General features: G+C 37.1%; 1 protein-coding gene across 1 annotated transcript; it reads left to right on the forward strand.

The window, feature by feature from the left end:
• Positions 1-27,200, forward strand: TUBGCP5 (tubulin gamma complex component 5). The gene is made up of 24 exons (XM_086619168.1): positions 1-179; positions 3,119-3,172; positions 3,251-3,359; positions 5,495-5,591; positions 6,193-6,303; positions 6,865-6,944; positions 7,444-7,579; positions 8,593-8,710; positions 10,147-10,236; positions 10,785-10,878; positions 11,186-11,432; positions 11,654-11,856; positions 12,591-12,706; positions 14,061-14,329; positions 15,220-15,418; positions 16,879-17,067; positions 19,293-19,475; positions 19,757-19,841; positions 19,948-20,068; positions 21,017-21,195; positions 21,828-21,953; positions 22,544-22,632; positions 25,102-25,202; positions 26,198-27,200. The coding sequence occupies exons 1-24, from the start codon at positions 1-3 to the stop codon at positions 26,242-26,244; spliced, it is 3,222 nt and encodes a 1,073-aa protein (XP_086475294.1). The 3' UTR covers positions 26,245-27,200.
• Positions 27,201-27,494: the final 294 nt, after the last annotated feature.

Raw genomic sequence — 27,494 nt, forward strand, 5'->3', positions numbered from 1 at the left:
ATGGCGGCGCCGCTGGCCTCGCCCGGCCACCGCAGCCGCTTCGAGCGGGAGCAGGACCGGGCCGTCCGCGCGCTGGTGCGCAGCGTGACCGGCCTGCCTGAGGAGGAGGAGGAGGAGGAGCAGGAGCTGGGCGGCGGCCGGTTCCAGGCGGCGCTGAATTTCGCTTGGTCCAACTTCAGGTCAGCTCCTGTCACTCCCGCCCTGGGGAGAAGCTCCGCGGCTGCGGCGGCCCCGCCGTGCCCGGCGGCAGCGGGGCTGGGGGCGGGGCCCGCCGGCGCTGTGGAGGGAAGGAGCTCCCGGCAGGGCCGGCGCTGGGCCGGGCCCCCTCCTCTGCTGAGGGACTGCGGTGTGGCGTGACCCGCTGCCGTCTGCTCGCCTGGAAACGGGGAGGGTGCCCTGTGGGACCTGCAGGGCTGTGTCCCGCCGTGCGCGGGGTCTGGCGCCGTTTGCGAGTCCCTGTCAGGGAGCCAGTGGCTATTACTCTGGCGCTTTTAAATCTCCATCTGTTAGGGCTTTTCTCCTGATCCATAAAAAGGTACCTTTCAACATCTTCATTTAGCCATCAAAAATTTAGTTTGTTGGAGGGAAGTCAAGAAATTGTTATATGTAAGGAGCAAGTAGAGGGAATTCCACCAAATCGCGATAAAGCTTCTGGCCAAGGATGCTGTGCTGCTTGTATGAAAGGTTATCAATCTGCAGAAGATAATGTGTTTGATGTTATTTAAGCTTGTCGTAAACGTGGTCTTTACTAACCTGTAATCTATGTTATCTATATCCCTTTAGTTCCATTACACTGCCGTCTAAAATGTCCTTACTAAATTTTTACACACTGCTCTCTTCAAGTTATCACAGTTACCATTTCAGTGTCTGCTGCCAATTTTTACATGATCTAGTTCCAATTTCCCATACTGTCATTAACTGCTGTCTCTTTGGAGTCTTATGTGCTTGCTTAACTTCATGCAGCAAGTACCTAATCCGTTTGAAATCAATGCTACTTCGATTTTTTTATGCTGTTTAAATAACATTTTTTGGGGGTGAGCAATAGCATAACTGCATTGCATCAAGTCAGACTGTGAATCCTAACTACTGATAGCCTCAAATAAGACTGTTTTAATAACAAAATAGCCATTGGTCTACAGCAAAGGTGAGTCTGAGGTGTGGGAGAGCTGGGTATGACCTGTAGCCAGTGTTTTGACAAGTTCAGGTCTATGTTCAATTTTGAGGAGGCTAGCTGTATTCATTGGGAATGTAGGAATATGGTATTTGTAACTGCTGTCTCCCTATGTTCTTTGTATTTACCAGAAATATTTTTTTGTAATGCATGGTAGGATTACGTTTATTGGTTTTGTAGCTACATCAAAGTAGTTTTTTGGAACAGTTGTTATTCTGAGTCTGCAGATTGGTAATGGTAGAAGGGTTTCTCGAGCCAGATAAACACATCCTGTCTTCCACCTCCTCTTGTGATATCTCTCCTTCTGTTTCTGTTTCGGTGACCCACTTGCTTGTGTAGCTGTGTGCTCTTTTGGACTGGGCAATTTTTTTTTTTTTAAAAAAAAAACCCCAACATGGCGGGAAAACAGGGAGTGATGCAGAGTTGGCAACAAACTCTTTTGACAGGGAGGGTTGGAAAGAGGAATTGTTGTCTAAGAAACATGCGGAACTTCGGCCTGAGGTTGACTAGTACTGTATTTTCAAACTGTGAGACCTTAGGCTGTAGCAGAAACTCTCTTTAGCTTCAAGTTTGTGAAACTTGTGGTTTGCGTTGTTAGATTTGATGATGTTTCTATGCTGCAGTTCTCAGATTTATCTGTTCCTTTCCACACAGCACAGTAGTCCTCTTCTATTCATGATGTTCCCAACTTGATACTTTTTTTGTGTGTATCTGTTAGGGTCATTAATTAAAGCTGTAAGTAATAATAAACCAAAGGAATTTCACTAATAATTTCCTTCCAGCTTAATTTTTCTTTTCAGTGCAGATTCTTGTTTTTTTTTTTTTTTTTTTTATGGTTGTTTTTCCATTCTGTTTTTCTAAATCTTCTTGTAGTTACTGCCATTTTCCATTTGAACTAATGATTTTTTTATGTAAACTAATGTGCTCTAATAGATGAGATAAGCTGTATTTTATTAACCTGAACGTCAGCCGCCTAGTTAATGTTAACATTTTATTGTGCTTTTATTCCGAAACCTTATACACACTTGAAATAAGACTCATGGGTCTGTAGTTAACAAAGTGGTGTTTTTTTTTTTTTTTTTAGTATGGGCATGTCTTCATCCTCCAGTGATCCTTATTAAAAATCCTTGCTACTTACCTTGCAGTTTCATTGTCTAGTTCATTACTTTGACATTGAGGTGATTTCAGATTGTCTTTCCAAATTCAGTCTATTTAGCTTAAGTTTTGCTCCTGATAAAAATCCAGTAGTCTTCATTTCTGTCCGTAGTCATGAGAGTTTCAGTCCTGTGTTCTGTACAGTTGTTTCTGGAAGCTGAGGCAAAATATTAGGTTGGCTTTGAGGGCCTACATATAGAGTACCTTGACCTTCTGGTGATTGCTGTCTCATCCAATTCCCTCTTTTTTTTCCTCTGTAACTGAAGAACCTTATTCATATTCTGATTTCTTCTGCAGAGTCCTATTTTGTCCCTATACATGCTACTTGTGGTGGTTTATCTTTATTTCGACTAAGGTCTCCTTTACTATTTATAAAGGAGCTTCGTTTGGGTTTAGAGGCCTTCCCATGTAGGTGTTTGTTTTGCCTGTGCTTGCAATGCGAGTCCTAGATAATTTTTGTGTGTTTAACACAGATGCCTTTGACAACACAGTTCTTGATCTCCTCGCTCCACTGGACTTAACTGACAACGTAGTTTTAATTACTCAGTTTGCTGATACAGTAGTAGTTTTCCCTTAAGCTCAAAGTGCTGGTTAAATGTAACCTGCATTCCACTTTTTCATTTTTAAGGTCAATTGTAGTTAATCCTTCTTGAGCTAAGAGATACTGAGATTAAATTTTGTTGATGCATTATTAAACTAGTAATGTTGTCCTTATATATGTAAATCAGCCTTATTTTCTTCCTTACTTCATCTTCCTTTTTAAACGTATTCTAATGCAGATTTCTTACACAGATTTCACCGTTTTCTTGATGTGAACAGTCACAAAGTAGAGAGGACGATAGAAGGGTAAGTTTTACGCTTACAGATTAGTAATGCATTAGTTAACTTTATTTGAAGCATTTTTGATACTATTTTTGTTATTAGAATACATGAAAAATTGATAGTTCATTCTGACCTTGGAAAAGCCGCAAGCTGGAAAAGACTAACAGAAAAATTTCTGAACTCACCACTCCCAAGTATTGAAGAAACAAAGGTATGTATGTTGCAATTTCCTTGTTCTTTTTTCCCAGCACTGACGATGGGACTTCAGTGGTAATGGTGTGTTGGAAATTTCCGATGGCTTAGCAGTGGGTTTTGCAGTTGCCGTTCAGGCCGTGGAATTTCAGGATTGTATTCTTCAGTTTCCCCATTTATTATAGAAATGCATTATTGTCTTTGACAGGGTTTCAGCACTTGCAGTTTCATGACTTGGAAGACACCATCTTGTTGCAGAGCAGATGTTTGATGGTCAACACTGTACAAATGTCACTAGAGTCTAGATGAATCTAGACTCCGATCCATTCTAAACCAATGGCAAACTGAGCAGTTCTTACTCTTTGCCCAATTTTTTTACCTTAAGTAATGCATATGAACATTTTGATTTTAGTATTTCCAAATGGAGTGCTCCTACCCTGTAGCTTCCTTATTGAGACTTTGTATGGGTTTCACCTTTGATACACTTTGTATCAAATCAGTTTAGGGTATGGACTGGATGGATATGGCAAAAGTTGTGTGGCTTAGACACTTTCTACTACAGTGTGGTAGTTTATGAATGAATTTCATCTTTGAAAACTGGAAGTTCCTGCTTTTGGGAAACTTAAGCTTGTGATTTAAGAGGTGGTGCTCCATATAATGATGTTCTTTAATAGGGCTCTACGTTCTGAGTTGTAGTCCCATTTTACTTCTCACTGAACTGACATTTACCTTTTTTGCACTGTTTTAGATTTCCTCTAATTTGTGGGGAAAACCCCGGAACCCTCAATAGCTTACACATATCTTCAGTTATTATACTGTACTCTGTAGATTATACTATAATATAGATTAGATTAATATAGATTAATGTATATTATACTATAAGGTAGATTATTATACTGCACTCTGTAGATTTTTGGAAAATTACCTTTCGTCGTGCTTGTTTTGAGAGTTTAATTAAATTAAAACCAAACAAACTGAAACAAAAGCCCAAGCAAGCACTTAATACTGGAATGTTGCAAGTGTCCTAAGATTTGAAAAAGCCTCCTTTTATAAATGCAACTGGGGTGTAGCTGGATGTAGATATCATCTCATATTTAGGAAGTCTAGTTTTTAGCAGTGGCACATAACTGAGAAGACAGAGAGTATTTATCAGTTTTATGACAGGCAGGTGAAACACCAGCTTGCACATGCGATTCTGTCAATGACCTACTGGTGTTCTTTGACAAACTCTTGTACAGTCAGTAACATTCAGCAGGAACATATTATATTCCATATATACTATATGAGTATGATGCTGCTCTATCAGAAATTTGAATTATTTATTTTTAAATACAAATAGATCTCATTCCAAAACAGCTTTGTAAGTGTGTGTATGTATGTGTCAAAGTACATAGGATGGAAATAGCAGAATCTTCTGTTTCTAGATGTGAAATGGCCTGCTGAAGAACTTCAGAAAGTTAGAATCAGGCGAAAGAAAAATCTTTTCTTTAGTAAGAAATGATTGTGCTGTAAGTAGCTATTAGGGAATAGACCGTAACACAAATCTCTACAGCATACCAGTGTTGGCACAGTATTCTAACCTGATTGAAGGCCTCTGTTTCACAACCACATTAGTTTAATATCGGAGTTAAAGATGCATCCTTAATCCTTTGTGTAGATTTTCAGATGAGGGAAGATAATGTGAACATGATATTAAAATGTAGCGATTTTAGCAAAGTGTTTTAGCTGACTTTATTTAGTCCTTGTTCGAAACAATCAGCCATGTGAATAAAGGAACCTAGGATGTGGTTTTCTGCAGGCCTGTTACCTGTGTCCTTCCGCCTCATCGATGTTAATGTAGCTGGCCATTATCCCTTGTCCTCTGGTGACTTCTTACTTTCACAGTACTTCAGGGTTCCTCTTGCCTCTTTTCCATATTTTCTGATTATGAGCTCGGGAAGAGGCAGCTTATGCTGTGGCTACTTTTGAAGTATTTGTATATTGATTGGGTAATTAGTAGGCAAAAGATGAAAGATAGCATTCAATATCATGTTGCAAATACTGTTTTTGTAATTCAGGACTGGGGAATGGTAACTAATGGGGAGCATTCCTGCACATAATAGGCTGAATTTGAACACTTACTGACTTGCCTTTTTTTTTTAATATGTTTTAAAGACAGATACACACTATTCCATACTGTCTCTTCTGTTGTGTTTGTCTGATTCTCCATCCAACACCACCTATGTGGAAAAACCAAGAGTCAAAGAAGTGGGTAAGTTTACAGGATTTTATATTGCAAATACAAGATAGAATCTATTAATGCAATGTGATAAGAAGGATATTTTTCCTCTCCATTTTATTATTTCCTTCACTTCAAGGTGCTTTATTGATTGTCTTTTTATGATTTATACGTTTAAAATAGCCTGCAAATCTTTTGTATCCCCGGTAACGCTCCATTGCCTAATAAAGTTTTCTAGCCACCAGAGTACCTTGGGAGCTCTTTTTGACTTGTACCACTGTCACTTACTAATGTTCTCCACCTGTTCAGCAGTGCTTAGATGCTCAAAGACAGACAAGGGGTTTCTATCCTCAGTCTCTGCCTTGCACCTCAATAGGAGGTCTGTTGAAACAGCTTTGGTGATGTAAATGCCTGTGTTCTCTGTGTAGTCAAGGAAAGGCAGACACCTTCAAAGGTTTCTAGAGGGAGGTCCCAGCTGCCTGCTTTCTGAAGTAGGACTGTTTCACTCCATGCCTAAAAATGAGGCTTGTGCTTAAGTTTGAGTGGATACCATCCCCCGTTTGTTTACAGTGTTGTATCATAGACTGAAAGAAGAATATTTCAGACTAACCTAAAGAAAATCTTGCATCTTAAGATTCCTTTTTGAATGATCTCTGCACATTCCCTCGGCGGTGTTTTGAATGCACTTTCAGCCCATTCCAGGAATGTGAATATGAAGAGGTTATCTCAAACAACACTAATTACAGTTGAGTAAGCTTCATGTTTAAGATATAATATATTGTAAGTGTGATTGTTACTTTTAAAGCATTACACATCACATCATGGGTATGTGGTGTCTTTTTCAGAGAGTAAGACAGTTCTTGCTTTATGTTGTTTACAGTCCAAGATCCTTGTGCATATGTAAATTATACATTTAGAATGTTTTCACAGAGCTAAATGGCACTAGTCATAATAAGTGATATGTTGCATTCTTGCATGTTTTTCCAGGATTGAAGCACAGGGTAGTGTAAAATAATACAGATAAATGTACTGATGGCACGCTATGTTGTGTATTTTGAGTGTATAAGCAATAAAATTGAGAAATAATAAATAAGGAATGTACATGGCTGATACGTCACAATTTACATGTCATGTTGAAAGTGTGAAACCTTGTTAAAGGAACAGTGTTGTAATCTTAAGTGGAAGTGAATGCCTTTTGTTTTAGATTTAGAGTAACAAGATAATTTTAACTTTGGAAATGTTTTGAAAGGAAAAGAAAGTCACAGTTATGTGACACTAACTATTTTTATATTTGTACTTCTCTTAGAAAAGGAAGAAGAATTTGATTGGGGAAAGTATCTGATGGAAGGAGAAGAAATTTACTTTGGCCCAGGCATAGATACACCAGTAAGTAATTTCTTAATGGTAAAATAACAGACTGCGTAAACTGGTTTGAAGTATGTTAGGGACTTGGTTGAGTTGTCCTAATTTCTATACTCTGCCTGTTGATTCTTGCAGGATTCCCTAATATCTTGCATCTTAATTAATACCATGAAATACACATAGACCCAAGCAGAGTAACAGTAATACAAACGCTTTTGGTTTTCACCATGTTTGAACTTAGTCCTGCAACTAAACTGGCTTCTTCTGCTGACCCCTGCCTGCTCCTCATCAGAACTTGCTGCAGTTCCGTGATCTTTTCCAGTTCTCTTATTTGTTCGGTTGTTAATGTTATGTATAACTTATAACTGTCTACCAGAGACTGGTTTGTTAGTCTTAGTGTCCTGGATTTACTTTCTAGTGGAAGAAAGGAGAGAATACTTGATATTTGGCTTGAATAGGGAGTGAATATAGATCTGTCTGCTCTGTTGTACTGAATTGTACTGGGTTTTGTTCCACTTAATAGGATTGGTCTGGAGAAAGTGAAGAGGAGGAAGACACTCAGCCTTTGAGCAGGGAGGACTCGGGTATTCAAGTAGACAGGACACCTTTAGAGGACCAAGATCCAAATAAGAAAACAGTACCCAATGTTTCCTGGAAAGGTTAGAATGAGCTGTAATTCTTCTGGTGTAGTCATACATACTCAAATTTAGCAAGCTAATGCAGCTTTATTTATTATTCTTTAGTGAGGAATTGTGGTTTAGATTTATAATTGTAGTTTGAAGGTGCACCTTATTGTCCACTACTCTTTTTTTAATAGTAAAGAAGCAATGTGATATGATCTCTGTTTTTGCTAATGGAGAACTCTGTTTATTTCTGTGGAATTATATATGAATATTCCAATACAGAAATGAAAACTTACACAGTAAACGTAGCATGTACTTGTATGGATATAATGTAAATTGTAAAGTATCAGAATGCTGAAACAGCATTTGGTTGACAACAGAAGCAGTTGACTCAGTTCTGGGTATGAAACACTTTTGAAAAAAATAGTTTTATGTAATTAAGACACTAGTGGCTTATTCTTAAATAGCGTCAGAGAGTATTAGCTGTAACAGTATATTTTTGCATACAGTATTGTAGGTTACAGGATACCTTGTATAAGAAGAGTGCATAATATGTTATATAAGCAGTAGGTATATAACTGGGATTAGGTAAAGTTTTCTTGATAATCACATTTAAATTTAAAAAAAAAAAAAATTTTTAGGTAATGTACTAAATGCATAGTAAAAAGGAACATAGTGACAAAGCTGGTGGTATTTGGCAGTTTATTTTTTAAGTCAGTTTGATTTTGTACATATCATTTGAGAATTGCCTGAGACAGAAGCACATTTTCTGGGGAAAAGTTGGAAGCCACATAAATCTCCAAGTTTATTTTTTTAGGACTTTTGCAACTTTTGGGAGGTGAGGCATTTCTGTGTACATTAATTCGTGCACAATGGTATCATATATACGAGCACAGTAAAGTGTAAAATAGTTGTAAGTTGTAACTTATTTGGAAAGATCTATGATTCTGCAGCTGAGTGCATAGGCTTACTAAGAACTTTCTCCTGTGTTTCGTAAGCATTTCCTGAATAAATAAAAATACCTCACTGACTGCCAAGTGTTTTCACAGTTGGTGAACCTGATGCCCGCAGCTGGCTGGAGCAACATGTAGTTCCTCAGTACTGGACAGGAAGAGCTCCTCGCTTTTCACATAGTTTGCACTTGCATTCCAACCTAGCTGCAGTCTGGTAAGAAAACAGTATCACTTGCGTATTCCTTACGGGCATATGATGCTAAATAATTACTTTATTAAGCATCTTTACTGTGGAAGCATAAAGATACTATAGTTATTACTGATTTAGTTAAAAACAGAATTAAAAGGGTATGAATTAATAAGATGAACAGACAAGCTCTTTTTTCTATTATTAGATTATTTTATTTAGTTTTTATTACGTTTGTCATGTCAGAGAGAGGGTTTTCCTTTTTCGAAGAAGCAAATCTTATTGTTGAATTTTGTTTGAGTCAACCCTTACGAAGGTCTCTGAGGAGCTAATATAGGTGGGTTTTAAGTGGTCCTGGAAGTAAGGAGTTCCCTGAAGTTTAACTTTTTACTTGATTTTGGTGCCTCCCTTATAAAGTTAATCTTAAACACAGATTTTGTGTGGGGAAGGCGCATAAAGCAGTATATCATCGTGATCTGCCGCAGTTTTGGAAAGAAAATGAGAAGGAAGTTCAATTAAAAAAAAAAAAAAAGCCTTATTCTTCCCTCTGTCCCAAATTCTGATTTATCAGTACTGCAGTAATATAGATCATTAGATTTGTCTTTGTTTCCTTAATTCAATGGATTTCTTAATCAAGGAGTTAAATATATTTTAGTGTCAGTTGGTTATCTAGCAGTTACGAACCAAAATTAACAGTGAATATTAGGAAGTCAGTAACACAAATAAAGCAACGGTGTTTCTGTTGCAATGCTGTTAGCAGATGTATGTTATTTTTATGTATCTATGGTATATAACCAGGATTACTTAGTCTGGATTTTTGGATTTTGAACCCGATTACATAAATTTTGCCATTGATGATATTAATGAGTGAAAGTACTACAAACGCAAATAATTGTTTTATACTTTCCTGAAATATGAACCATACTGTGGAAGGTTTACAAAGAATTGTGTAACAGGATCATAAGAGGAAGTTCTCAAGTGGCTGTGAAAGTTTCCATTTCTTAAGTAAACTCTTAGGCTAAAGTGTGGATTTTCTTATATGGATTAGGGAAATTGATATTTTACTTTTTAGTTTAGTGTTTTTAACAGAAAGTAACTATGAATTTTCACAGCATTGAATGAGAAATAATAAAATAATCAAGGATCAAGAGTTAAAAAAAACAAAACCAAAACCCACAAAACCCAAAACAAACCAGATTCAGTACTCAGGTATTAGCAAGACAAGTAATGAAGTAGCAATGTATGACTAGATTATATTTGAATGCTTACCATAGTATTTTGCTTAACAATATGAAACCAAACTCTGCTTTTGTTTATATACTTAAAATGCCCTCATGAGCATTGAATCTACTCAGATATAAGTGGAACAAAACTGAGCCTTAAGATTATTGCTTCATTTTTACTTTCTGGTGAGTCAGCTGTTATTTCAGCCATTAAATTGTTTTCATTTCCTTTTTTCTGAGGGACCACCACTTGTACGCCAGTGATCCTTTATATGTGCCAGAAGAGAGAACATTGGTCACTGAAACTCAGGTTATACGGGAAACTCTTTGGTAAGAGCAACATCACAAAGTTTGCATTTTAACTTTCAGTATTTCTCTCAAGGAAATGAGATATTTATCTTTGAAGTTGTGTCTGAAGAAGGAATTATTACTGGGCTTTTAGCTTGCACCATTGCTGACAACAAAGACACTGCTTGTGCGTGTTAACCATTCAGATTGACAGAGAAGAAAGTAGCTTACTACTCCTCATATGCCCTGATTCTTCAAGACTAACTGTTAAGAGGAACCAACTTGTTCCATCCTGCCCCGATGGATTTTTAATAGTGTCCAATTTTAGAAAGTAGGTTTGAGACATCCCATAGCTGGGAAATCACCTCAACTGGAAAGGAACTGTAGGAGATGTTTACTTGATGCCAGCGTTTTATTGTTCTTGTTCTAGCAGCAGCTTACAGTACCAAAAGTGTCATAGTTGATCTGTGGTCCTCTTTTATTTGAAGAAAATAAACTTTTAGGCAAGGGAGAGTTGATTCTTTTCTTAATTACGTAATTATAAGACGATAAAGGGGGAAAAATTACTACTCTTTTTGTTTCTTTTCAAGGCTACTTTCAGGAGTGAAGAAGCTTTTTATATTTCAGCTGAATGACGGAAAAGTGGCTGTGCGGAATGATATTATTGTAACTCATTTAACCCATGTAAGTTGTTTCTGAATCTCAGCTGGATATATCTGTCATTACGAAGACGTAATTTTGGGGAATAGGAAGTTAAACTGCTTGTGGAAAAATCGCATTTCCACAGTTGTGTTTTGACTAAATTAAGAACATCTGACTTAATAAAATTGAATGGGTGGTTCCCATATCTGAGAATGTGATGAAGCGATAGAGATGGCAGGATTTTATTATATTTTAATTCATAGAAATATCTTGTGATTTAGTTTTTAGGCTTTATAAAACATGAATTTTTATTAGATGATTCTAAGAAGTTTTTTTCTTTTCTTTCTAGAATTGCCTGAGATCTGTATTGGAGCAGATAGCGGCATATGGTCAAGTTGTGTTTAGACTACAGAAATTTATTGATGAAGTGATGGGACATGGCCCAGAAAGCATGATGCATGGGACAGTTTCCACTCCAAAGAAAACTACCGAAGCCCCATTCAGAACCTACCAAGCTTTTATGTGGGCCCTGTATAAATATTTCATTAGCTTTAAAGAAGAACTTACTGAAATTGAAAAATGCATAATCAACAAAGGTACAGTGCAAGGGAAATTTTGCAAGAAGGGGGCACACAAGGAAATTTTTGTAAGAGGGAAACATGAAATACATAAAAAACATAATGCAGATACGTTTTGAAACTGAAAAGATGCCATACTGCATTTTAAAACCTCATTAGTAACATCGACAAAATTTTATTTCTGTTGGATGTTACTTTTATACACCTTTGTTTTTGGTTTGTTTTTTTTTTTTCCCCAGATAAAACAGTCACACTTTCAATAGTAATAGATAAGTTGTCTCCCCGACTGGCACAGCTGAAGGTTCTTCACAAAGTTTTCAGCACAGGAGTAGCGGAAGTGCCACCTGACACTAGAAATGTTGTACGAGCATCTCATCTGCTTAATACTCTCTACAAAGCTATACTCGAATATGACAGTGTTGGCGAAGCATCTGAGCAAACGGTAGGGGAAATCATTCCTTCCTTAATAGAATGACACACTAGACTACTTAGTAACTTAAATTTCTTTATGGTGATGCAGTACACTAGCCTTCAGCTACTGAGAGATGAGAATAGATTTGATAGCCATAATGCATTACTGTTTTCTGACATGAGTTCACTCAACCTGAATAAAATCAGATTTATGGGGAGATCAGCAGCAGTGTGATTTTAGAATTGAGGAGAGGAACTGTGGGGAATCAGGGGCCAGGAAGCTGTAGGAAAAAGGAAGCTTTGGAATAGCTTTCCCTCCTATTTCTACAACTGCGTAATCTGGTTAATGCTGAAATGCAGGGATTTGAGTTTTTACAGTAACTACTGAAAATACAGTAGATGTCATTATGTCCTTTTGTTTTCTAGTTTGCTACTTTGTAAAACCACAGAATGTTTTGTGACTATCCCTTACTGTGGAAGAGATGTTAGAGTGAAAAAGATGAAAACCGTTGTTTGAGTCTAACTGCTATGACAAAAGTAACAGAGGGAAGCACGCACAATGCAGGCTTCCATTAAAACTATAAAGCTGTGATTTTTAGTTGAATGTTTTGTCTTTAAAAATCTTTAAGTGTGGTTATGCATATCTTATAAACTATAATTGCATAGTTAAGAGGTTAGGCTTTGCCGTATTGCTTCCAATGCTTAGTATAAAAACATTCAGCCACTTTTTGTATTTTTATTTTTTTTCCTCCCCTTTAAATTCAGGTATCTCTTCTGTTCTCTCTCTGGGTGGAAACTGTGAGGCCATACTTGCAGACGGTGGATGAGTGGATAGTCCATGGTAATTTGTTTGATCCTGCAAAGGAATTTATCATTCAGAGGTAGGAATGCTGATACTGAGCACACATAATGCTTTGCAAGTATGAATACAAAATCTGCTGTAGAAACTAGGAAGTAAAGGGTAACAATAAAAGTAGGTTTTCACATTTGTTATTTTACTTAAGTAAAACTAATTCCTTAATCATACTTTTGTAACTTATCTCAAACTTCCGTTAGGGAAATTGCATTAGATATGGAATGGAGCCCTACCAGTTATTGTTCTGGAATAGAAATAATTTGTTTTATTTTTTTCAATCTACAATAAGTAATCAGCAGTCTGACTCAGTGTGTTGACTTTTTTTTTAAAGTAATTAATCATTTTTCAAAACCAAGATGTTTGCAAAAATTATGACATTTACTTTTAAATTATTCTACGAATCTATAGTTGTTATAAATCAAATGCTGTTTAGAATTAAAATACCCATTGCTTCTGTTGTGTACTACACATTAATATGATGTCTTGAATTACATGCATGTATCCTAAACATTATTTGATCTGTTAATTCCTCTTCTGTTTGTATGCTGTATTTTGCTGGTCCCTTTTTTTGACAGCTTGAAGTGGAAAGTCAATGTAGAAATTAGAATTTTGGCTTGTAGTTGCCAATCCATTTCCACCTGTCTGCCAAACTTAATTGAACCTCTGTCTGTTAAGGCAGGTCAAGGTGAGCAATAAAGTAAGAGAACAGTTCTAATACTAATGTAATGAATTCTTAGTAGCTGAGATCTTTAACATCCTTATTATGTCCTACTTGGCTTTTCTTTCTGTGGTTCTGTAGTTGTTTCCAGTGCTACCAACAGGGGTGATTTCAACTTTTATTTATATTTACGCTTCATTTTAGTTATCTAACTTAGGTTGTTTTCCATCTGACTTCAAAGACCAAACTGTGTATCTGATGTAAACAACACAAAAAAGCAAGGTGAAGAACTGAGTTTCGCCTACTCTAGAATTTTTCCACTTTCTCAGTAGCATTTGCTTCACTGTGGATTTTAAATAAATCTGCAACTCAGTCTCTAATCCTTTTGCTGTTAAGGATGCATGCCACTGTGAATAGTTAACTTCTCGGACAAATTTAGTTATAATTACTCTATTTGCCTTGTTTTGGGCGTTTATTTGGTTATACAGTTGTTTTATCTCTTGTGAGCTGATTCTTTATCCTGCTGAAGCTGTCATCCTTTCTTAGATGGTGTCTAGGCAGTTTGTGATACAAATGAGCTTGCTTTATATAGTTTTGAAAGTGCTTCTTGACTGTTCTAAGAGAAAGGCAAATCACAGAGCAAGGGTGATATGCATCTTCTAGTAACGAAATTTCATCTTCTGAAAAGGAAAATACTCAACAGCTTTTTGTTTCTTTGCAGAAACAAAAATGTTCCAGTCAATCACAGAGATTTTTGGTATGCTACCTACACATTATACAGTGTGTCAGAGAAGACGGAGAATGAGGAGAAGATGAGTGATAACGCCAGTGCCAGTTCTGGTAGCGATCAGGCCCCTTCAAGCAGGCAACACACTATGGTGTCTTTTCTGAAACCTGTGCTAAAGCAAATTATCATGGCTGGAAAATCCATGCAGCTGTTGAAGAATCTTCAATGCAAAGATGGCTCTCCGCAGCAGGCTGCATCAAGAGGTGAGATGTCAGCTTACGGACTGTCATGCCTTAGTGTATCTAACAGTATAAGTGTATTTTTTGCAGTAGTGTTTCCATGGTTTTGGAATAATACAACATTCTGTGTTGAATGTCAATATCGTGGTTGGTGACTTCAGGTCTGATTTGGACACACGTGCTCTTCCAGTGCAAACAAGTGACAAGAGCAAAGTGAACACAGATTGAGTGTTCCCTTTGCTTTTTATTGCTTTAAATTTTTCTTAAACTTGTTTTCATGTGCTTGCAAGCAAAAACAGCTTGTATGTTCTAATGGTAAAGCTGTTCTGTTTCCATTACTGAGTGGTTGAATAATTCTGAGCTAGCATGTGGAACTTTTTTTTTTAAAAAAAGCTTACTATTTAGATGAAAGGTAGTTGGATATTTAGGATATTTATCTCGAGTGACTGTAAAACAGTACAACAGTGTAAGCAATGTTGATTGTTGTTTTGTTTTGCTGTTTCTTGATGTTTAGAAGTAGAGACAGATAAATTATTTTGAGACTCTTAAGGCTTATTTCCCCCTTTTGTATGAGAATGTAATCTATTCTAGTGAATACTGCAGGGTCATTTCAGGTGCTGAGAGTTAATTGCCTTTGCCCCTGAAGGAGAAAGTTCTCTAACAGTCTCAGAAGTATTTTGTACACCCATTCAGCAATCCATTTGAACATATGCCTCACTTCGGTCATTGGACTAGTCCTGCTGTTTTGGCAATACTTAGTTAAATATGTATTTGAGCATTTTCCTGAATAGTGGCCTAAATTTAGTATATTAAAACTTAGCAAGTAAATGTTGGACTATGGAGGAGTTCTTGTAGTTCAGGTGATGTTTTCTCTTGGAACAAAATCTTACCGTGGAATGTGTTGCCCAATTTAGATGCTGAACGAAAGAGTTTGTATACACTGTTCTTGGAATCAGTGCAGTCTCGCCTGCGGCATGGGGAAGAGTCTGTTCCAGATATTATTACAGAACAGCAGGCCACAAAGCAGAGCCTGATAAAGATGCAGTCTATAGCAGAAAGACACTTGGAACTGGATGATGTCCATGACCCACTGCTGGCTATTAATTTTGCCAGGTAAGTAAATGATCTTCCTGCTGTGTTGTTGAGAGCAACATTCTGCTTGGTGACATTTGATAGACCAAATTTTTATTGCTGCTGCTGAAAACGCGCAAGCACAGAATAGGGAAGCACCAACAATCAGTGACAGAAGCTGAGGAAATGCTACCCTTGTGCTTAGTTGAAGAAAAACAGTTAAAATCAGTGAAGAATCTGCTACTCTATCTGCTAGCGTAGAAAACGGGAGTAGTCTTTAACATAACAGGCTTTTAGCGAATAAGTGTTTTAATAGTGAATGTTGTTGTAAGCTCTAAACTTTTAGATGTCTTTGCTTGGAATTTGTGCAGAACGTTGTTGATTTGTACCAAGTATTTTCTTTGAAGAATGCAGCTTCTGTTATGCTGTGCTTAAATAATTTAACTTCAAAAGCCTTCCAAAATTCATGTTAATTGCATAAAAATTCTTCATAGTAAAGGAAGTCATATAGAGCTTATAAATGTCTTAGAAATTAGCAGGAAAGACAAACTCTGAAAATCTTACTTATTTTGTGATTACAAATGAGAAATAGCTATTTATGTTTTCCCTCAATACTAGTTGGTGACTTATGTGTTTTCATTTCTTTCAAACAAACTCCTCCTAGGACTGAAATCATAATTAATATTAGATAAGACTCTGTTAGTTGCCTTGTTCGTTGGGACTATTCTGTTTGTTGAAATTGATAGATTAATTCAATGTCTGACTCATCCAGTCTGTTAAGGCAATAGCTGCTGTGAGCCAGTGTTCCTCATACAATGGGTTCAGCTAGCAAGTATCTTTTTACAAATTATTATAATAATTTGATCCTTTCTGTGACAAAGTAATTACACTTACCAAGTGTAAACTGCAGGTACTCTCTTCCCATGATATAATATTCCAGATAGTATATAGGGATCCCATATTTAAGGTGCCTCAAACCAATTCTCTGTGTGTGTGTTTGTTATTGAGTTTTGCTTCTTTGATGGTTGTTCAAATTTTTTTTTTGCTTTAATTTTATTTTTCTTTCCTGTGAAGTTCATTTGACTGCTGTATATGCACACTATAGTTTTAAAAGTTTTAATAGTTTTAAAAGTTTTTATAGTTTTAAAAGTTCCTATGATAATGGGTTTGTTTATTAAGCTGTGTAGTGTTTGAACTTGATCCTGTTTTTTCAGAATTATTCCTTGAGCAATTATATGGTTACAATATTCCATCCTTTTTGATATTCTTATGCCTGGTCACACAAAAACATTATGAAGGATCACTTAATAGGCTTGATATAGTTATGAAATGGCTATATATATATGAACTATATATAGTTATGAAATGGCTTTTACTACTTCTGCACCATCTATTTTAGAGCAGAGGATCCAATTTTGATTAGAATCTTTGAAGGCATGACATTTTTGTTATATATAGTGTATACAAACCTTCTTTCTTAAGTAGTTTGTTTTATTTTGAAGATTGTATTTGGAACAGAGTGACTTTCACGAAAAGTTTACTGGTGGAGATGTTTGTGTGGATAGATCCTCAGAATCAGTCACCTGCCAGACTTTTGAACTGACATTGAGGTCTTGCCTTTATCCGCACATAGACAAGCAATACTTGGAATGCTGTGGCAATCTGATGCAAACGTTAAAGCAGGATTATAGGTAAGAAAGTAGATTTGTTTTTCCTTAACATTTTCTTTAATTGCTTGTTGTCATGGTTTTAGGCCGCTCCGGCAACTAAACTCCACACAGCTGGTCTCTCACTCCAGTAAAGTGGAGAGGAGAAAAATATAATAAAAGAACTGAGGGTCGAGACAAGAACAGAGGGAGCACCCACCAACCATGGTCCTGGGCAAGACAGGCTCAGCTCTCTTAAAGCAAAACAATTTATTAACAGCTACTTAAAAGAATAAAGACAAGCAAAACCAGTTACTTAAAAGGATAAAAAGAAAACAAGGCCAGATCTTAAAAACACCACCTTTCCACCCCCCTTTGCCTTTTCTTCCCGGCTCTACCTCCTCCCCCCAGCGGCGCAGGAGGGCAGGAAATGGGGGAGTGCAGTTCAGTTCATTCCATGTTGTTACTGCCGCTTCTCTTAAAGGAGAAGGAGTCCTTACACCATTGTCCCTTGCTGCAGTGGATCCCCTACTCACGGGGAAAAATCCACAAACTTCTCCAACGTGAGTCCTACCTGCAGGATGCAGTCCTTCCCCATCAGATTGCTCCGGTGTGGGCTTTACCACAGTCTCAGATTCTTAGGGAGTTGTTGCCACTCTCTCTGGCGTGGGTCGTCATATAGACTTTAAATGCGTCTCCATACAGACTTTAAATGCGTAAACGTGCCTCGACCTGTGCCCATGATTCACAATAGTCTCAGGCTCAGGCATCTCCTCTGAACAAAACACCTCCCCATCGACGGGGTTTGTCCCACGGACTTTAGATGCGTACCGTACTCAGGCTCTGGTATCTCTTCTCGGACGTGGGTTTTCCACAGGCTGCGAGTGGGTCTCTGCTCCCCTGGGACCGCCTTTAGCTGCGAGGGGGAGCACTCGCTGTCTCACCACTGGTTGCAATGGGAACTCAGCTGTGGCACACGTTGTCCTGTTCCATCTTCACTGACCTGGTGTCGGTGTGGCCGTTTCTCTCAGATCTCAGTAGTCCTTTCTGGGTGAACTCAGCCCGGTGAGCACCCCGAGAGTGGGGCTCTCCCTGAGTTCCCCAAGCGGCTCCGCCGCCACCATCCTCAGTGGGCGGCGCCGGCCCGGCCCGGGCCACCGCCCGGCCGGGAGCCAGGAGCGGGGCAGCACCCCCCTCCCTTTTCTCCTCACTCCTGGGCAAAGGCACACCTTTCCAGTTCCTTTGTCCCGACGTAAAAAGGGCAATTCGAAGAGGCGCCGATTAGTTCAAGCCTCGAGGGGGATGGGAGTCCGATCTGATGGGCAGCTCCTGCCCCAGAACCTCCTCCCCCACGTCAAACCATGACACTCGTGGTGTGCTATACACTAAAAGCAGGAATTTTATATTATGTTTCTATTCCAATTTGATAATAACAATAAAATCATTAAGGAGGAAAGAAGGCTCTAACATGATAGAATCCTGGGTGAAAAGTTGGTCTAGCCTAAATCAAAAGAAAAGCTATTATTTATCTTCAGTGGATGTTCAACAGGGAAGTTGTTTCATATGGTACTTTTAATAGTGTTGTCATTTGAAACTGAAAGACAAATTTTAGGAAGCCAGAATATATTTGTTTAATACGAGATTCAGTTAAGATAATATAAAATGTATAGTAGACAAAAGAATGTGATATTTTTATGTTACTTAGAGTAAAATGGTCTATTTCTTTTACGTTTCAGGTGGTCATAATTCATCATGCTTTTAATCTGCCTGAAATACTCTGTATTTATAGTCACGATCCTTGTGAGAATTGTAGTGATACTATTCTTCCTACTTTATCAGAAAAGGAAAATTGTTATCATAATTTTCCGAGTCTCTATAAAGTCTCTTCTTAGACAGAACTCTCCCTGAAACTTCATCTCCTTTCCTAAGTTCTGTTGAGGAAGAGAGACAGGATTTCCCAACTCTAAGCTATTTCTGAGAATTGCCTAACCTGTAAGATAGCTGAATACCACGAGAACTTACGTTTAAATTAGCAGTGCTGTTCAAGCTTACAGGAAAAAATGGTTTGGTTATTTTGTTTTATTTGAATGTATGTGAATACTGTCTGAGGGTTAAGCAAAAGATTTACTGTGGACTTCATTAAGTTTCTGTTCAATACTGAGTTCTCGTAGTGAAGAGTTTTCAAGATTTTTTGTTTCTGTAACAGTTGTGTTTGATTTCACTTACATGATTAAGACTGAGGAGTTGTTATATGTTTGTTCTCTGTTTAGGCTTGTAGAATATTTGCAGGCAATGAGAAACTTTTTCTTACTTGAAGCTGGAGATACCATGTATGACTTCTATACATCTATTTTTGACAAAATTAGAGAAAAGGAAACTTGGCAGAATGTTGCGTTCTTAAATGTTCAACTTCAAGAAGCAGTTGGGCAACGCTATCCAGAGGACAGTTCAAGGTAAAATGCAAAATCCTGTAAAATATAGTTATGTTTCTTTGACACTTACCGATACTAGTGTACTTAACTTGCATAGCGCAATACTAATTATTGCATACTCATTACAAGAATCTGTTGTAATGAAATTTTAAACTGTTGTCATCTCTTCTACCAAAGTCCACCAGATTAAATCAGGCAGTTGGTATTTAGCAATAAGAAATAAAAAAAAAAAAAAAAAAAAGAAATTAACCACTAATTGAAAACAGATTATCACCAATTAAATCACTTGTTTCCTTTCATAGGTTGTCTATATCATTTGAAAGTGTTGATACAGCAAAGAAGAAACTCCCTGTACACACCTTAGATGGTTTGACATTGAGTTACAAGGTAGTGAGTTAATATTGCTGTAGTTCTTATTCTAGAATAACAGATTTGAAATGTTGTATTAAAGTGACTTACGTTTTCTGTCTTGCTTATCCTCTCCTCTTCTTAGGTTCCTTGGCCAGTGGATATAGTTATAAGCTTAGAGTGCCAAAAAATTTACAATCAAGTTTTTCTGCTCTTACTGCAAATAAAGTGGGCCAAGTATAGTCTAGATGTTTTACGATTTGATGGTAAGAAACTTCTTCACTGAAAGATACTCTTTATATCCTTAGACCACAGAACAAGATTTATAGTCTACTGCTTTCTGCAGTAAGTAGTATAAACTAGTCAGAATTTTGATTCATTCTATAAAATATTAATCTCTATTAGCTTCTCAAATTAGAAATATTAAGCGGGACATGTTTTTCACTTCATCCTCAAAGACAACACTATTTGTTCATACATTCCTTTTTTCTCTTTGATTCAGGTCTAGTTAGTTATATTGGAAACTTGTTACTTCGTTCTTCAGACCTTGCTATTGAAAGAAGGTCTGTCTTCTACACTCTAATGTTTTGCTTTGTGTATAGTCCAAGTTTTTATGAATAATACCTTGCAAATGAGTTAAGGAAAAAAAGGTGGAAAAATAATCTAATTGAGATTGAAACAGTAAGCTGGACAGTTTGGAATACGTACTCTAAGCTACAATTTAAATATTTGGGGATTGTAGAAAGAGATCTTTTAGTGTCTCCTTCACCAGGTTAATGTTTATATTCTTCCTGTCTCATATAAAGTGGATACACACTAGAAAAATAACTTAGAAAGTTGATGGACTCATCTTTTTGTACATCAGTTAAGTAGTTCTCTTCTTAAAAGAAGAGTATGTGGTTTTCTGTTGTGGAGATAGTATACACACTTATTTTTAATGTAGATTTTTTTTTTAATCCTTTCACATAATTTTTTAGCTCTTAAATAGCATTTCCTATTACAGTATTTATCAAATTGTGTTGTACATATACTGTCAAACTATTCAGTATATTGTTGCTATATTTTATTAACATCTGCATTGCAAGAAAAATCTTATATCAGTATTGTGTGCAGAATAATAAGGCATAAAAATTTTCAGTTTGTTTTAAGTAACATTTAGCTGCAGTTTGTCTTCATAAGCGTTTCAATATAATACTCTTGCCTTTTCTTTTTAGAACTAGTCTGTGCTGCAGAAAACTCACAAGTTAAGGAAGGAACATCATTAGAACAAGGAATGCTTCCTCTATTTGAACCACAAACAGAAAGTATAAAACGACAAATACATCGCATGTTCCTCTTAAGAGTGAAACTTATGCATTTTGTTAACAGCCTGCACAACTACATCATGACTAGGGTTTGTCTTCTATCACATTTTCATTTATATTAAGAACTTGTAACTGGAAATGCAGTATTAATTTTTATTTAAAACATAAGAAAACAAACAAAAAAAGAAAATCTTAGTCTAATGTCCTTTCTCCAAAATAATTTTGGGCTAAACATGTTTCAGTTTTAACTTGGCACTTTTAAATCAGTAATTCTAAAAATGCTTTAAAAGTTCTACGTGCATATGATTGATCTTTGGATATTATTAGTTCTTTCTGATTGTGTCTCCAGGTGCTAGATTACTGAAGCATAGTAATGTACAAGTAGGTTTCTGTAAGCTGTTACTCTTAAGAGCTATTACACTTATAAAAGTGCTACTACAAACATTTTAGTTAAATGGATCCTTCTTAAAAATCTCTAGTACCCGGATTCAAAAGTGTATATGTGACTTCTCAAACATGAATCTACAGGTATTGCATTTATATCTGCTCCACTGTTGCCCTTTTTTACCTTTAGTAATTTGGAGGATAAGCCTAATATTTGAGAGGGAAGAGTGAAAGAATCAGGCAATTTTAGGCTCTTAAAAAAAAAAAAAATATTGAAAGAGAATCATAAGCACTTGTGTGCAACATGGAATTAAATAACTATGGTTGTCTTTTGAAGATTCTTCACAGTACAGGCTTGGAGTTTCAGCATCAGGTAGAAGAAGCCAAAGATTTAGATCAGTTGATAAAGATTCATTACAGATATCTATCTACAATTCATGATCGCTGCCTACTGAGAGAAAAGGTAGGTAAAAAAATAGACATATTTGATATATTGAGTTTAGCAGGACAGGAAAGTAGTTTAGTACTAACTATACTATCTATTTTGCAGTTTATACATACTAAGCAATGTATAGGTACTCTTGAGGAAATGGTAGCTCTTCCAGAGTTAACGCTGAGATCCAATTCCCCTTGCAAGTCTCATCTCAGTTCTGTCAAGGAGAGAAGATAAAATTAAATTATTTACATTATATTTTACATGACTCATTTGTTTCTGAGAGACGAGAGGATTTGAACAAACCGAGACTTGGTAATGTAGTGAAGATTATACACATTGATATGGCAGGAAATGGGGGTACATGGATAGCATTGTAGCCTTTTGTCCCACGTATTGTCTATGCTTAGACCTCATCAGAATAGTCAGCCATGAAATGGAGAGCAAATACAAAACATATCTTAAATTTGGAAGAATCACATTGTACTTTGGAGATTGTTTTTACAATCAATCAGATTAGATGGCATGGGATACCTTTGAATTCCAGCTTAATAATGAAAATAATTATGCTTACCAGTGAATTTCTGACTGTTACTCCTTTTTCTTAATTGTTATTTTAGGTGAGCTTTGTGAATGAAGCTATAATGAAAGTGTTAAATTTAGTACTGATGTTCGCAGACCGTTGGCAGGCTGGTTTGGGGGCGTGGAAGTAAGTATGCGTACCTAAAATTCTACATGGTTGTAATTTCACAGCTCAGAATATGGTTCCGAGATACTTTTTGTGTGAAATAGCAGGACTTTGCTTAGTGTTTAACAGCAGATATCAGAGGCTAGTTGCTGTTTCTTAGCAAAAGTGAAATTTCTTTTAGATGGAATTTAACAAGTTTCATGCACTTGTGTCAGTGTATGATCACTAGTTTCTAATTAAAAAGGTGACCAATATGTAACTTTCAAGTGTTTGAAGAAGCTGTAAAGCATAGCAATACAGAGGGTTTTCTTTTCCTTCATGTTTGTTCATAACAGTAAAATGAGAGGTTCACAGGTTTGGTTTATGATCAGGTTTCCTCACTCTGATTTAAAATTGTAGACACCTAGATGCTGATGTTCATTAACTGGTTTATGAAAAGTGGGATCATTTTATTTGGCCTTCATTCTAGAAGCAATACGCTTTTGTTTTTCTTGAAAAAAATAAAAATAATCTAAATCTAATCTCTAAACCTCCTTTTTCTCTGGACTGTCCACATCGTAAAGCCTTTGTAAAAAATTTGTGGTAAAAATGTGAAGCTGCTGAAGTCAATAAAAGTTGTGCTATTGACTTTGGAGTCAAGATTTTCATGCAGAATGTTTGATTCCATTAATTCGAATGCTCAGGTTTCGTATTAATGGTAAAATCTAGAGTTATTTTGGTCTATCCTTTCCCACACTACCTTTTTGTAGAAACAACCTGGGATGGATGTTGTAGTTGGGATTTTTAGAAAAGATGTGTGCTTCCTCATGTGCTATGATTGAAGTTAGAAACTCACCTGTGGTTTCCGAGATAAGATTGATGTGCTGGTCTGTGAATCAGTTGTTGTTCTCTAAGTCATTCCTTAGACTAGATTAAAAATAAGATCTGATGTTATTTTTGTTTTAGAATAGAATAGAATAGTTCAGTTGGAAGGGATCTATGATCATCATCTAGTACAACTGCTTGACCACTTCAGAGCTGACCAAAAGTTAAAGCATGTTAAGAATATTGTCCAAATGTCTCTTAAACACTGACAAGCATGGGGCATCGACCGCCTCTCTGGGAAGCCTGTTCTAGTGTTTGACCCACTCTCTTTGTAAAGAAATGCTTCCGAGTTTCAAGTCTCAACCTGCCCTGATGCAGCTTTGAGCCATTCCCACACATCCTTGTCACTGCATCTGAGGGAGAAGAGCTCAGCACATCCCCTCGTTAGGAAGCTGTGGAGAGCAATGAGGTCGCCCCTCAGCCTCCTTTTCCCCAAACTAGATAAACCCAGAGTCCTTAACCACTCCTCCCAGGACATGCCGTCCAGCCCTTTCAGCAGCTTTGTTGCCCTCCTCTGGACACATTCAAGGACCTTCACATCCTTCTTAAGTTGTGGGACCCAGAACTGCACACAGTGCTCCAAGTGAGGCTGCACCAATGCTGAATACAGTGGGATAACCAGCTCTTTTGACCAGCTGGTTATGCTGTGTTTAATGCACCCCAGGGTGCGGTTTGCTCTCCTGGCTGCCAGGGCACACTGCTGACTCCTGTTGATCTTGTTGTTGACCAGCACCCTCAGATCCCTTTCTGCAGGGCTGCTCTCCTGCCACTCCTGTCTCCATTTATACTTCATACTTTTGCTTGTGTAAGCTGCCACTTGAAGGATGAATGATAGTGGGCAATTCTCCAAGGCTATATCTAACGCTCAAGGGTTGATCTGTGTGAGGCCAGCTGGTGTGGACTGGCTCACATCCATGTTCTTCAGGACTAATTCTCTTTGGCACAGATGCTATCTAGAACTCTGATCCTGCTCTCCTGTGGCATTAGGAAGTTGCAATTTTTGGAGTGCTTTTCCGATTTGAAGTGTCAGAAATAATTTGTGAAGGCTGTTGGTAAAGACTGAAACTCAGGGTGTGTGGTTGTGTGCTCTGGGATGTGGCAGGAAAAAGTCATAGCTGATGTAGTGTCATCTGTATCCTCTTGGGATAGTGGAAAAAGAGAGTGGATATTGTGAACTACATCTTCTTCCCCTGGTGAGCGCTAGCTGGCACGCTCTGAAGTGGAGTTCAAGAGCTGGCTGAGAGTAAAGCAGTGAGGGCGTCCCCGTTTTATTTTGCATTGTAGGTTTACTCCAAGGAGATCTGAAGCAATAGGGACCAGGAACGACTGTCTTGAAATACGAAGCTACATAGGAATAACAGTTGTGAGTTGAAACCACACAGTTCCTCCTAGTTACTGCAGAGATTTCTAAGATGATAATGAAATTATTAATGCCATTGTGATAGCGCGTAGATGCTCCTGTCAAAATTGCCTTTCTTTTCTAGAAGTGGTGTACACAGCGTAAGTGAAATATTGTAAGTTCAAAGCCAGAGTGCTAAAGAGTACTTTGGTCGTTAACTGTGACTTGTGTTGAAGATAACGTAGTGGCTTGTTTGTTAAATGTTCCTGTGTTAAACTGTTTCGTAGGATGGAATCCATAGAGAAGATGGAATCTGATTTTAAAAACTGTCACATGTTTCTTGTAACTGTTCTCAACAAAGCTGTCTGTCGAGGATCTTTTCCACACTGTAAGTACATGAGGCTTTTCACATACCTACACTTAATGGGACACAAGCTTTACCAGGAATGTATTTACGTTTTAATCTGGTTTAATGTTTGTCAGTACATCTTAAAGAATCTCTTGTGAGGTATTCACAAAGGGACATGAAGCCTTACTTCTTAATAATTCAACTTCTTTATTTTTTAGAGTATTCTTGCTGTGGGTTTTTTTTTATGACAGCTATCTTCAATTTACCTGTTTTCTTGATGAGGGGATGCTGAAGTAGCCAAGCAAGTGACAAGTGGTTTTCTAAATGAATGAAACTTAAGTTCTGGAGGGCATAAGGGAGCATTCTTTTTGTTGTTGCTGGATGACAGCTGTGATATATCTTGAGCAGATACAATTTTAGTATTTTGGTGCCTCAGATGCAGCTGCACTGAGCTCTTGGCTCTGCCCACCTATTGGAAGTTATTTGCTCGGCAGCGGAAATAGCAGAAGACGATATGTCTGTGCTTCTACTGGCAGCCTGGTGTTACCTTAAATTGCTCATCAGTGCCAGTTTGAATTAGGAGAGGCACCAGCCGAATGGGGTTAGCTGGGATGTAGATGCATGTTCTAATGGCTTGCTGAAAGGGGTAATATCTGACATCAGTGCTACTCGGTCTACAAGAGCTTGTCTGCAAGAACCCTTTGTGAGAAAGTCGTACTGCATATAACCCCCCACAACATATATTCCTTTTTTTTTTGTGTACAGCAGTTAGTATTTCAATCAAAGGAGCTATTTTTTTACCAGTTCTTGCCACGTGAAGTAACTGATGGATACGTGTTGGTGAAAGTGGTGAAATAGCTGTCTAAACTGTTAGAGATTCATAAAATGTCTTACCACCTTAAGTCCTGAAGTGTTACAATTTAAAAAATAAACTGATGTTTTCCTTTTAAACTACAGAATTTAATATTGCAATAAATACTTGCAGACTGCTGCAAATGCAAGTATTAACTACTTTTTTATGGTTTGGTTTGCAGTGGAATCTTTAGCTTTGTCACTGATGGCTGGCATGGAACAAAGTTAACACCTGAATCCGTTGAATTTCTAAAGAAATGAAAGCAGCATTTATGTTGAAATTCTCTTGTTAAAAAACCGTAAGCATTTTACACTCATTTGAAATGTGTATAGCGAAATGATGCTGATGGTTTGGAGCTGTGTAAAATATTTTAAAATGTAAATAATGTATAGGTATTTGAATGTATTGGTTGTGGCAGTATTTTTCTCTGTATCTATATGCTTCAACATCAAAAAACATGTACAGTGTAAAATTCATCCTGTGTAAACAGTCTTACTTGAAAATACATAAAATGTACTTCGTGCTGTAAAAAAGGATTTTTTTTTTTTTGAAGTACCATTAATTGCTGTTTTACTTTTTTCATTAATTTTGCAGCTGTGAATATGTCACAGGGAAGTGTGGAGTGGTGTGACTCAATTCTTATTATTCAAAGGGTTGGTTGTGTTCATTTTTGGCCTTTTTTTCCTTTGGAAAAAGGCTAAGAGGCATTCATCTTATTTGCTTAATGGTTCTTAAGAACTCTTTGGGAATAGTTCTGACTTAAAATAAGCTGATATAAAAAGTACAAGATTAACTTATCAAAATGGATTATTACAGGCTATACAATACCAGTATTTTTTATGTTAAATGATCAAATGCTTACTAATTTTAGTGGTAACTCTTGTCCATTTAAGTAGGCTCAAGGTTACAATGTGGAATATATCAATTTTAACTGTCGGATTGCTGAGATGTTTCAGAGATGGTTAAATATGACTTGACCGTTTTCCTCCTAAGCTTTTTGCAAACGAACCTTATGTCTAATAGCTACTCTCTTGTAAAGCAGTAGATTGTAATACAGAAGAGTGCATTTCTAGAGAAGTAAATGTGGAATGTGTTCTGCACAAGATGACTGCCCTGTCTCCTCCCTGTGAAGTTTCTCTGTAGTTCTGGCGTCAGTACACCTCCATTTAAAAAGAGAAAATCAATCGCAGCCATTTACCTCTTTATTTATTTGAATAAATAAAAGATTTACTAATTGAAATTTCACCGTTGTGTGTGTTTCTGCTGAAATCCAGTTGGTAACTTAAAGTTTGAGGGCTGTTTCTGCAAGGTAAATGAAGTGTATTATTACCAAGTGTGAGACTGCTTGGCTTACATTATAAAACTTTTTTTTTTTCAGCTATGAGCTAATAATTAGTTTATAGGAACATGAACATATGGCTTCTTGTTTGCACGGGAGTTCTTAAAAGGTTCTTCCAAGTTATAGCCATAAAACATTT

This window comes from Tauraco erythrolophus, chromosome 1, assembly GCF_009769465.1.
Source record: "Tauraco erythrolophus isolate bTauEry1 chromosome 1, bTauEry1.pri, whole genome shotgun sequence".
In the NCBI taxonomy this organism is placed as follows: Eukaryota; Metazoa; Chordata; class Aves; order Musophagiformes; family Musophagidae; genus Tauraco; species Tauraco erythrolophus.

Bases quoted from the DNA above. Each gene is read 5' to 3' on its own strand.
- TUBGCP5 (XM_086619168.1), top strand. From the start codon at position 1: ATGGCGGCGCCGCTGGCCTCGCCCGGCCACCGCAGCCGCTTCGAGCGG. The intron at 17,068-19,292 runs GTAAGAAAGTAG...TTCTCTGTTTAG, and splicing joins ACGTTAAAGCAGGATTATAG to GCTTGTAGAATATTTGCAGG. The intron at 22,633-25,101 runs GTAAGTATGCGT...ACTGTTTCGTAG, and splicing joins GCTGGTTTGGGGGCGTGGAA to GATGGAATCCATAGAGAAGA.